General features: G+C 44.4%; 1 protein-coding gene across 6 annotated transcripts in view; it reads right to left on the bottom strand.

Annotated features, from left to right (window-relative positions):
• TBC1D30 (TBC1 domain family member 30) overlaps positions 1 to 12,493 on the bottom strand; it is a 192,476-nt gene that overhangs the window by 37,591 nt on the left and 142,392 nt on the right. For all 6 annotated transcript variants that reach the window (XM_063927548.1, XM_063927551.1, XM_063927550.1 and 3 more), the window contains 3 exons: positions 11,608 to 11,673; positions 11,265 to 11,390; positions 9,583 to 9,768 (listed from right to left, as the gene is read on the bottom strand). In XM_063927548.1, the coding sequence (XP_063783618.1) occupies positions 9,583 to 9,768; positions 11,265 to 11,390; positions 11,608 to 11,673 (378 nt within the window). The remainder of the gene's footprint in view (positions 1 to 9,582; positions 9,769 to 11,264; positions 11,391 to 11,607; positions 11,674 to 12,493) is intronic.

Genomic DNA, 12,493 nt, shown 5'->3' with positions numbered 1-12,493 from the left:
GCCCGGAAATGGCGGCAGCCTGTCAATGCAGTCTGCGGCTCCGGCACATATGCAGTAATCCCATCATTGGACAACTATGGGAATAATAGAATAGCATCCCTCTCTGAATCAGGCTTTATGTAGACAAGGTTAAATGCAGCTTAAAGTATTTTAACATTGTCGGCAGTATAAGTGTAAGCATGCTGGGAAAGAAGTGTGTTATTGCCAACCATGTTTAAATGCCTTAAATGCTCTCTGGCACAGAGGATTCAGCCAAACCACTCAATGCATGGGAATGAGCAAGTAACAATGCACTGCTTAAGACATCCCTATATCTGCATGGGGGGGGGGGGGGGGGGGGGAGTGAATTGTTATCTTTTCTCTACACAACAATATTTTATATACCGCTTCAAAATTCCAAAATGAAGCTTACAACTTAACGAAAACTGGGATTTCAAGAAGAATTTGCTGGACAAGCCAATAAGTTAAACTAAATGTATCCAAACAGCTGTGAAGAGACACCCTGCTTCAGCACACTTAGCATCTGCTGGTTTATCCCAGGAGTCTTCCTACAGTACATATCAAATAGAAAGGGGGGAAAGGGAGAGATGAAGTAGACTTCTTAAGTATGTTTTGGATTTTGCTTCACTTGTACCGAGATAAATGTTGCATTCAAAAAGCTTTGAAGAAATTAACACATGACTAATTCATGATCCTGTGAGTTATGAGGCTGCTGTAATCCATAAATTATTAAACGAGATCAGGCGCTTTCTGTACAGTACATTGCCAAGAGTCTCAATCATGTATGTGCAGAGACAGTGCACTGGAAATACCCAAATGGCTGCTTTTCTATCCAGAGAGAACACATTAAAATACAGTGTGGTGCATAGACACCTTTCAGTTACAAGTAGCTTATGGGTTCACTGAAAATAAAAGTATACCTTTTCTACAGAAATATGGACATAGCTTAGATGTCATTAACATATTGTTACAAATCTGTCTAAAATAATTCACTGTTTATTTAAGGATTTATCAACGAAACCGAATAGTGTTGCGTGCTTTATATAATAGATATTAAAATGTAAAAGAATGATATGGCACATAAGAATCTGAAAACACATTACAGAGCAATTGGCGTTTTAAAGAACAAAAGGAAAGGAATGTGTTATAGCCTGAGATTATTTGAAAGTACTTGATGAAGGAGGCATTAATAGGGGATGTGGTAATGTGACCGGCGGTCGGCATGCCGACGAAAAAGGGACTATTCCCCACTTGTGGCAAGCGCAGCGAGCCACCAAGCCCACTGCGTGGAGAGCGCAGCGAGCCCGCAAGGGGCTTCGCTGCATTCGCTCCACCCCATCGGCCATCTAAAAGCCAGGATCCCGCCATTGGTATGGCGACGGGCAGACTCCCAACTGCCAGTCACACTAACCCAACCCATTAATAGAAAGAAAAGGCAATTACATTGCATCTCTATACGTCACTGTTAAGACTTAACTTGTGTAAAGCTGCGGAGATCCTGTTCACAAAAGGATATTAGTAAAACAGAACAAAGGCAACCAAAATGGACAGCTAGACTGCAAACCAAACTTAGTCATGAAACATTTCAACATCTAAAGATGTAGAGTTTAGAGCAGATGTGCAACATATTTCAGTGTTAAGTGACAGACACACTGAAATATATTCAACCAGTCTTAAGCTGGGTACACACTAGCCGATGTGTGTACCCGACGATACTGGCAGTGGCGGTGATCCGGTGGGGTGCAGATATCGACAAGTGCATACACACTTGCTAATGTCAGCGGGGAAGCAGCGGGGGCTTTACTTCAGCATGGTCCTTGTTAATGAGTCCTTCCTTGTCTGAAGTGGTCAGACGAGGGAGGGGATCATTACCGATGCGCAGGGGTGCGCATTTTTAATGATGTCGAGTGTACACACTAGACGAGATAGTAAGAGATATCGCTCAGAATGGCCCTTCAGAGCAATATCTTAATTTATCATCTAGTGTGTGGGGGGCTTTAGAGTTCATGAAGACCAGATATTTTTAAAAATAAAAGGATTTCTAGCAAAATTGTACAAGTCTGACATTGCAGGGGGAAAGGCTGTATAAAAAAATAACTTTTTTTCTTATTTTTTTGCAGAAAGGGTAATGGATCCTTGCATTAGTAAAATAACTTAAAGCAAGGAATGAACGTATCGATATGCATTAGATATAAAATAACGAGTTTTATGGTAAGAACTTACCTTTGTTAAAACTCTTTCTGCGAGGTACACTGGGCTCCACAAGGAATGGACAATGGGGTGTAGAGTAGGATCTTGATCCGAGGCACCAACAGGCTCAAAGCTTTGACTGTTCCCAGAATGCATAGCGCTGCCTCCTATATCACCCCGCCTCCCTGCACAGGATCTCAGTTTTAAGTTAACCAGTCCAATGCAGTAGCAGGAAAAGAGACAATGGTTAGTAGCCACAACACCGCATTCTCGTGACAGGAGACGTGTCAGCGGCTAATGCCATACCAACCCAAAGAAGCTAAGTGCGTCAGGGTGGGCGCCTTGTGGAGCCCAGTGAACCTCGCAGAAAGAGTTTTAACAAAGGTAAGTTCTTACCATAAAACTCGTTTTCTGCTGCGGGGTACACTGGGCTCCACAAGGAATGGACAATGGGGATGTCCTAAAGCAGTTCCTTATGGGAGTGGACACACTGTAGCAGGCACTAGAACCCAGCATCCAAAGGAAGCATCCTGGGAAGCGTCAGTATCGAAGGCATAGAACCTTATGAACGTGTTCACAGAGGACCACCTAGCCGCCTTGCACAATTGTTCAAGGGTCGCACCACGTTGGGCCGCCCAAGAAGGTCCAACCGACCAAGTAGAATGGGCCTTAATATGATCAGGAGCAGAGAGACCAGCCTTCACATAAGCATGTGCAATCACCATTCTAATCCATCTGGCCAGAGTTTGCTTGTGAGCAGGCCAGCCACGTTTGTGAAACCCAAACACAACAAAAAGAGAATCCGATTTCCTAATAGGAGCAGTTCTCTTCACATAGATACGGAGAGCCCGTACCACATCCAAAGACCGCTCTTTGGGAGACAGATCAGGAGAAACAAGTGCCGGAACTACAATCTCCTGATTAAGGTGGAACGAAGAAACCACCTTAGGTAGATAGCCGGGACAAGTCCTAAGAACCGCCCAGTCACGGTGAAATATCAGATATGGGGAACTACAGGACAAGGCACCCAAATCCGACACTCTTCTAGCTGAAGCAATAGCCAGCAGAAACACCACCTTAAGGGAAAGCCACTTAAGGTCAGCTGAACCAAGAGGTTCAAACGGAGACTCTTGTAACGCCTCTAAAACCACCGACAAGTCCCAAGGAGCCACAGGCGGGACATAGGGAGGTTGGATACGCAACACGCCCTTAGTAAAGGTATGTATATCAGGTAAGGTCGCAATTTTTCTCTGAAACCACACCGACAAGGCAGATATTTGAACCTTGAGGGAGGCCAGACGCATGCCTAAGTCCTGGCCCTGCTGAAGAAAAGCCAACAACTTGGCTATACTAAACTTGGAAGCGTCATAATCGTTAGATGCGCACCAAACAAAGTAAGAATGCCAGACCCTATAGTAAATCTGAGCCGAAGTCGGTTTCCGGGCCCGCAACATAGTTTGAATGACCGCCTCAGAAAACCCTTTAGCCCTTAAGACGGAAGCTTCAAGAGCCACGCCGTCAAAGACAGCCGGGCTAGGTCCTGGTAAACACAGGAGCCCTGAACGAGGTGGTCTGGGCGTTGTGGAAGTAGAAATGGACGCTCTGACGATAGGCCTTGCAGGTCTGAGAACCAGTGCCGTCTGGGCCACACTGGAGCTATGAGAAGCAGAATTCCTTTTTCTTGCTTGAACTTCCGAATTACCCTACACGTACGGCAGCCGAAACCTCCACGGTACCACCAGCACATCCACGAATGCTGCTTAAGGATCCCTTGTCCTTGCTCCGAAGACCGGAACCTTGTGATTGTGTCGAGACGCCATCAGATCTACGTCTGGAAGGCCCCACCTTTCCACTAGGAGTTGAAACACTTCTGGATGGAGGCCCCACTCGCCGGCATGCACGTCCTGACGACTGAGAAACTCCGCTTCCCAATTCAGGACTCCCGGAATGAATATTGCCGATATGGCCAGTAGATTGCGTTCTGCCCACTGTAGAATCCGTGAGACTTCCTTCATTGCTAGGCGGCTTCGAGTGCCGCCTTGATGATTTATGTAAGCCACTGTGGTGGCGTTGTCCGACTGTACTTGAACAGGATGGTTCTGAATTAAATGCTGGGTCAGGTTCAAGGCATTGAAGACTCCAGAATATTGATCGAGAGGAGGGACTCCTCCTTGGTCCACCGCCCCTGAAGGGAGTGTTGCTCCAGCACCACGCCCCAACCTCTTAGACTGGCATCTGTCGTCAACAGGACCCAGTCGGATATCCAGAACGGACGGCCCCTGCACAGTTGTTGGTCCCGGAGCCACCAGAGCAGCGACAGACGGATCTCCGGAGTCAATGAGATCTTTTGAGACCTGATCCGGTGAGGCAGGCCGTCCCATTTGGCTAGAATCAGCCTCTGGAGAGGGCGAGAATGAAATTGAGCGTACTCCACCATGTCGAATGCTGACACCATGAGGCCCAGCACCTGCATCGCCGAATGTATCGACACTTGTGGACGAGATAGGAAGCAACGAATCCTGTCCTGAAGTTTCAGGACTTTCTCCTGAGACAGGAACAACCGCTGTTGTGAGTGTCCAATAGTGCTCCCAGATGCACCATGCTCTGAGCAGGGATCAGGGATTACTTCTTCCAGTTGATGAGCCACTCGTGGGCTTGCAGAAACCGGACCGTCACATCTAGATGACGCAGGAGAAGTTCTGGGGAATTTGCCAGGATTAACAAGTCGTTCAAATACGGCAGTATCCTGAACCCTTGACGGCGGAGTACCACCGTCAGCACCGCCATGATTTTTGTAAAAACTCACGGAGCCGTTGTTAAACCAAAAGGTAACGCCCGAAACTGGTAATGGCAGTTGCCAATCGCAAATCTCAGGTATTGCTGATGAGACACTGCTATAGGAACATGCAGGTAAGCATCCTGTATATCCAGGGAGACCATGAAGTCCCCAGGTTCCAAGGCCAGAACTATAGAGCGAAGGGTTTCCATCCGGACCTTGAAAACCTTCACAAACCTGTTCAATGCCTTGAGGTTAAGAATGGGCCGGGAGAACCCATTCGGTTTCAGGACTAGAAACAGCGGAGAATAGTACCCCCGGCCCCTCTGCGCAAGAGGCACCTGTACTACGACTCCTGTATCCAGGACGGTCTGTACCACCGAATGTAGAGTGTTTGCCTTTGTCTTGTCCAACGGGACATCTGTCTGGCAAAATCGATGAGGGGGTCGGTTTTTGAAGGCTATGGCGTAACCTCATGTGACTACTTCCCGTACTCAGGCATCTTAAGTGGTCTTCAACCATTCCTGGGTATACCCTAAAAGCCGGCCCCCCACCCTGGGATCCCCCAGAGGGAGGCCCGCCCTGTCATGCGGCAGGCTTATCTGTCTTGGAAGCTGGCTGACGGGCCGCCCAGGCTCTTTTGAGCTTAGGCTTACCAGGTTTGGAAGTGCGAGCCTGCTTGTTGTACGCCTGACCTTTTGCTTTACCTGAAGGACGAAAGGGGTGAAAGGAAGTACCTTTAGCCTTCGACACAGAAGGAGCAGTACTTGGCAGACAGGCAGTTTTGGCAGTAGCCAAGTCAGCCACAATCTTATTTAAATCCTCCCCAAACAGAATATCTCCCTTAAAAGGGAGTACCTCCAGGGTTTTTCTAGAGTCCAGATACACAGACCAGGATCTCAGCCACAATATCCGGCGAGCCAGGACTGATGTAGTAGAGGCCTTGGCTGCCAGGATACCGGCATCAGAAGCCGCCTCTTTAATATAACGAGAAACTGTTTCAATATAAGACAAGCATTGTCTAGCATGGTCAGAGGAGATTTCAGCATCTAACTCCAAGGCCCATGCTTCAATGGCCTCTGCAGCCCAAGTAGCTGCAATAGTAGGCCTTTGTGCAGCACCCGTGAGGGTGTAAATCGCTTTCAGACAACCCTACACGCGTTTATCCGTAGGCTCTTTTAGAGACGCGACGGTGGTGACCGGTAGAGCTGAGGAAACCACCATCCTAGCCACATGTGAGTCCACTGGAGGAGGCGTTTCCCAATTCTTAGACAGCTCCGGCGCGAGGGGGTAGCGAGCCAGCATCTTCTTTTGAGGCACAAACTTCGTACCCGGGTTTTCCCAGGGTTCCTGACGTATATCAATTAGGTGGTCAGAGTGAGGTAAAACTTGTTTAATCACCTTCTGACGCTTGAACCTATCTGGTTTCTTAGGAGGAACGGATGGCTCAGGATCATCCGTAATCTGTAAAATTAATTTAATAGCCTCCAAGAGATCAGGAGCATCCACATGTGAACCACCCCTCCCCATCAGCCGTATCCGAGTCAGAACCTGTGGGGTCAGTGTAAGTGCCGTCTTCATCCGATGAGGTGTCAGTGACAGCAGTGGATTGTGAGGAGACAAGCGCTCGCTTAAAGGACCCCTTGGACGTAGGCGAGCGACGGTCAGACTTTTTAATAGTCAGCGACTGGTTCAACTTCTTTATTTGAGCAGATAAATCGTCCGCCCACGGCGGGTTAGCTGCAGGGAACACAAACGGTTGTAGCGGCATTGGGGGTCCCATAGGGGGTGTTAGTTTATGAACTAGCATATGCAGAAGCGTGGAAAAAGCGGCCCACAGCGGGTCATTATTTGCCCCCGTTGCCACCGTCCCACTGGGGGCAAGGAGCCCCCAGAACCAGAGCCCAAAGCTGCTATATTCTTCTCATAGATATCTGCGGCTTCAGCAACACCGGCAGTGTGTTCAGCCCCAGAACGGTTACCCTCAGAAGCAGACATGATATAATTTGCAGTATCAGGTAACACAGTACAATTTGTCAGCAGCACGATACCTCTAGCCCAAACCCCTGCACAGTGTAGTCAGCACCAGCAGAGATAAAGGAGAGATATGGTGACTAAATCACAGAGAAAAATACGTAAAACAGTATATCTTTGTGAAAATCCTATATTAGATAAAACCTGACGCACCAAGCCCCCTCAGGTTATAGAATATAGGGATAGCAGGTTGAGTGAAAGACACGAAATGGACACCACTCCGCGATCAAATGTACACACAAATAGTCACAGTTTGTACAATGCAGAAGTTATTACTAACAATAATACTGCACTGGACTAGCTTACACAGCTATATAACAATAGATATAACAGTACACAGTAAGAACTGGATGTATATTCACAGGGTAATTGTACTAGAAAACCCTGACTAAATGCACTCTTTCTTAACTAACACTGACTAAAAAAGGCAGGTAGAATACTTAAGTGTCTTGTAAAGTCACAGCACTGACAACCAGGCGGCTTTACATAGGATTTGCCCAAGCATTCCCAGGAACAGTGAGCTGAGGGATAATGGCGCCGCATACACTGCCAGGGAGTGAGGGAGAGACAGATGTGCAGCTCCAGGGCGGGAACATTTGCAGAAAATGGCGCCCTGGGGCTGGGGGAGGGGCTTCAGGTCCAAGCTCTATCCCCCTGCTGGCACAACCACCGGTATAGCGGGCTCTAATAAAACGGTTTATAGAGAAAACCTGACCTGTCCCATGCCCTGGTGATCTAGTGGGATCGCCTGTACTGCCACAGTGTCCACCGCCAGCGCGCGCGGCCCGCCTCACATTGACCGCGCCGGATCGCGATAAAGACCGGGTCCAGCAAGCGGGACCCACTTACCACCTCCCGAAGCACGGCCACGCGATCCCGGAGAGCCCCCGTTGTGTGTGCCTGACAAGAAGAAAACCGGAGCCTCCAGCTGTAGTTACCCGGCAACCAGGGCGCTGGGGAGAGCCGAAGCTGCAGCCGTGAATGTCCACTGACATGTAACACTGCTGCTGCCCTTGAAGTCGTCACTTTTTTCCTCAGAAAAAAAGCTCTTCTTAGGGCTGCCTGGAGCAGCCCCTCTGTTAAGTGCTTGCTACTGCAGCACCAACTACAAAACTGAGAACCTGTGCAGGGAGGCGGGGTGATATAGGAGGCGGCGCTATGCATTCTGGGAACAGTCAAAGCTTTGAGCCTGTTGGTGCCTCGGATCAAGATCCTACTCTACACCCCATTGTCCATTCCTTGTGGAGCCCAGTTTACCCCGCAGCAGAAATTAAGAAAACAAACCTCTATGAGCTATATTCTATTAGAGCCGATACTTTCTCAGGGACGAAAACTGAAGTTTTAAAAAAAAAATATATATATTCTTTAGCAATGATTTTTTTTTTTTTTTGGTCTAGTCATTTAGTCCCCGTTTTCTGCACCAGGTTAAAAACACATGCTGCAGGATGTAATGAAGTCTGAGATCACCGGAGATATGATTTTTTTTTTAAAGGGGCAATCACTTACAAGTTATTGCTTTGCCTTGTAAATTTGCCCCTTAAGAAAACATCTGAGATTGCTCCATTACATTGCGCAGAGAATCTGTGACAAGTCATGGACCTAAGTGATTTCGCAGCCATATTTGGGGAAAAAAATGGAAGCTTATCGGGGGCTTCAGGCAGGCGAAACAAAATTCCCAGTCAGTGCCAGTTGTGGAGCTACTTGGTTAGCCCAGGGAAAGGGGGGTGATACAATTTAACCGCGGTCAGAATGCCAGCGGTCACATGACAGGCATCCCGATAATTAGAATTCCGACAGGGAACGGGGTAATTTTTTTATGCCTACCCTGCCCCCTACCCTTACCCGGGGGTGGCGGCTAGGCCTAAGACTCATGGGGTGGCAGCAAGGGCTAAACCTCCCCACTAAAGTGCCTACCCCTAACAACGCACTGGACTCGCCAGTTACTTACCTTCGGGTGCCGGGATTCCGAGTGGTGTCAGGATTCTGGCGTTGGTTTTAATGACCACTGGCATCCCGACCGTCTGCCTGGGACAGGGGGGGGCCTATTACAGAATCTTAATTAATTTGTTAGTAGACCATTTAGGTCGCCATTTTTCATCTACAAAATTATGAATAGATGATTTAAAGAGAAGTGTCCTCAAAATACTACTCAAAAGGAGACTCTATAGCCATTACCAACCGCAAATTAAAGGATGTGTCCGACTGTACTGTATTGTAATAAATAGGGAAACTATGTAAATTTGATAGCTGTAATACCCTTAAATCAAAACTCATTTTATGCAAGAATTATTTTTAAAAAATTGTAAAGCCCCTTTCTTGCACACACACCACTAATTTTTATTCCTTTGCAAGACCATTTTAAAACAATCATTATCAGAGTGGCAAAGCCTTGAGGATTTGTTTAAACTGTTAGACTGAACCATCTGTGCCACAGTATACGTATGCTAATTTAAGAAGCATATATTTTTTTTTATAGCTATCAAACTACTTTTAGCAATTATAAAATAGTGGTTTTATGTACAATTAAGCATAAACAAACTAGTTTAAAACTTCTAGTTTTTGGATAAAGTAGCTATACACACCTTAAGAGCATCCCCCTCGTTGCCCTCCATCACCTCGAGGATAAGGGCAGCCAAAATATTGAACCCTTGGCAGTAACCAACAGATTTATTCCATCTGGCATAAGCCAAAAGCACACGTTTCAATACTACTCTATCTTGTTCTGCCTCCTGTCCACAATAGGAGCTGCAGCCTGTTCTGTGGAGATCCTGGCACAGATAAATAGAAATAAAATGCATAAATCAATGTATCATAATTGACAGGTATAATTAGCATTTTTAATCCAGCGTAAATTAACAGGAACAAATCACTGCAGATATTTCTATGAAAATAACGGACTGTTTTTAAACCCAATCTATAGCTACAGGTGTGTCCTCTTAGTACATCACTTCTACAATCACGTCCAACAGCCCCTCTTGGCATGCATGAGATTCTGCTAGCATTGGTCATCTATTTTGGCAAAACGTCTTAGTCGCAACGCGATGCTGCTAGGATACACGAAGGTACTGTGCCGATTAATTTAATATGACACTTGTATATCTGTGTGTCACTCAGTCTCTGAATCTGTATATGAAGTGCTACAATGTAGTAGCTGCAGCTTTTATTTTCAATAGAAGTTCCATTGTGCTATGTATAGAGACTTAGTCACACACAATATACAAGTGTCAGACTTTATATCAAATTAATCAGCACAGTCTCCTGGTGTGTCCTACTTGCATCATGTTTTGACTAAGAGGCACTTTTGGCAAAGAAAAGACGCCTGACATTAGCGGCTCTCTCACGCCAGGCATCTCATGATACATGGCATGTTAAGTCTAAATGTATAAGGGACACATTTGTACATTTGTAGTGCACAATAGCTATATGGCATAAACAAAGGTCTATAGGGAAAACTCAATTCTCTGTGATGGCTGCAAAGTGCCTCGTAAAAAAAGTCGGCAAAGGCATTTTGTGGAACATCACATTGCAAATGTTCCCATAAACCCCATAGAAGAGTGCAGGAACGTTAGCAATGTTTGGCTACCATGATACAAGTTTATATGCATAGCCGAACATGACTGAGATCCCTCTATACAGGAGAAAACATATAAGTGATATGTGTAACAATAGAAAGCAACATTTAGTGTTTCATGGCTTCTTATATAAAGGTTTCATTTTGTTACTTCCAAAAAAACAACAACTTCCTTTTGTGTATTTTGGGAATAAAGTTGCTTATACACAACTTAATCAAATTCTACTTAAATAAGGTCATAAAGCTAATTTGTATGCTTTAGTGACTAAACAACCCAAACTACATGCTGACAATCTTTAAAGCACACAAATAGCTTTATGCAGAGTTGAATATATGGCAGTTTGTGTTATATAAATAATTCAAATACGCACTGCACAACATACCCACAACAACACACACACACATGAACCAATGCAGATTTTTTTTTTTTTTATTTTTTTTTTGCATAGTTAATAGAAGTTTTGCAACCATGTGCATCAACCATATATTCTGTTTGGTGCATCCACCCTCTAAGGAACCCACACTGAAGACATTCATGGAAATATATCCATTAGAACTCAATACCACTGAAAATTATTAATATACAGTATATAAAACTGTATTTAAGAGCACAAACAAGCAGTTAAGTGTTATACAGAGCATAAATAATGTATTGCATCCCCTTTACTAAACCCCAGCTTTAAAGCGTATTACCTTGACTATTTGAATTCCCATTGAGTCATCATCAGGATTACTCCTTTCATTGAATGTAAAGCGCATTGTTTTATCCCAGTCTATAGAGATGCTATGCAAGTACTGGTCTGCAAGAGTCAACCATACCTGAAAGTAACACAATGGAAAGGATATGCTATTATTGACAAAAACAATTAAAAGCTTTATAGAATTATTTTTCTTTTTTTTTTATTAAAAATACATTTTGAAGAATTAATGACAGCCATCCATCCAAAAATGTGCTATTATTGCAAAATTTGCATTACAATGTAGATAAAGACACTTCATTGCATTAGAAAAAATAAGAACATGTAAAAGAACTTACTCTCCGTCTCCATTCTTTTGGTATTCCAGTGGGTAGCCTGGCAACAGCTTTGAGAGCATCATACCACTAGAACAACAAAATTGTATCACAAGATTTCAAATATTCATAAACAATAATATTATTAAATTATTTTGTTTAAAATATTAAGGTGTTTTTTTTTCATTAAAATACTTAAGAGTCTAATTTACCACTAATTGGTCAACCCTACGAAAAACAGCTACTTTCGAGGGATTGTCACATTTTTTAGTATGGGGTCATTTACCATGGTGGTTGCTCCCACTCTTAATGTACGCAAAAACAGTCATCATATCTGTCTACAGGGAGTGTAAAAAAAAATCTATTTACAAATCTCTGAAAAGCTGAGCTCTTTGGAGCTTGGCCCCTTTAGATGAGCCAAGGACCCCATTAGATAGCGTCAGCCTATTTTAGCCTATGGGCTGCAAATGTGATATTTTTTTCGGAGCAGAATCTATACCAGCACCCCTTTCCAAAAATAAAAATATTATTATACTTTCATAAGTAATTAAAGGATGCGCTATATTTATATTAGCTTATATCAGTTTTATCAAGTCAATGTTTGCTAATTGGGAGGTGCAATGATGAGCTCTAGAAAGTGAGTGTTAAGAGGCTAATTCTGAGCCACACAAAAATTGCAATGCACACAAATCTCTCGGATCTCTTCTGTTAACGGAGTAGCCAAGTCAGTGGCTTTAAATGTGTGACCACGATAAATAAATAAAAAATAGAATAGTTTGTGGAAAACAAATTAATATTTCTGCGTAGACAAAGCTGTACTGACAGCCAAAAATTTTCAAAACATATTAGTTCACATTTTTGTATATCATTAAAATAAAGGTTTTATTTTGAAGTCTACTGTAACAAAACA

This window comes from Pseudophryne corroboree, chromosome 6 (assembly GCF_028390025.1).
Source record: "Pseudophryne corroboree isolate aPseCor3 chromosome 6, aPseCor3.hap2, whole genome shotgun sequence".
In the NCBI taxonomy this organism is placed as follows: Eukaryota; Metazoa; Chordata; class Amphibia; order Anura; family Myobatrachidae; genus Pseudophryne; species Pseudophryne corroboree.
The sequence above is the reverse complement of the archived record's forward strand: the minus strand, read 5'-3'. Positions and strand labels throughout refer to the sequence as shown.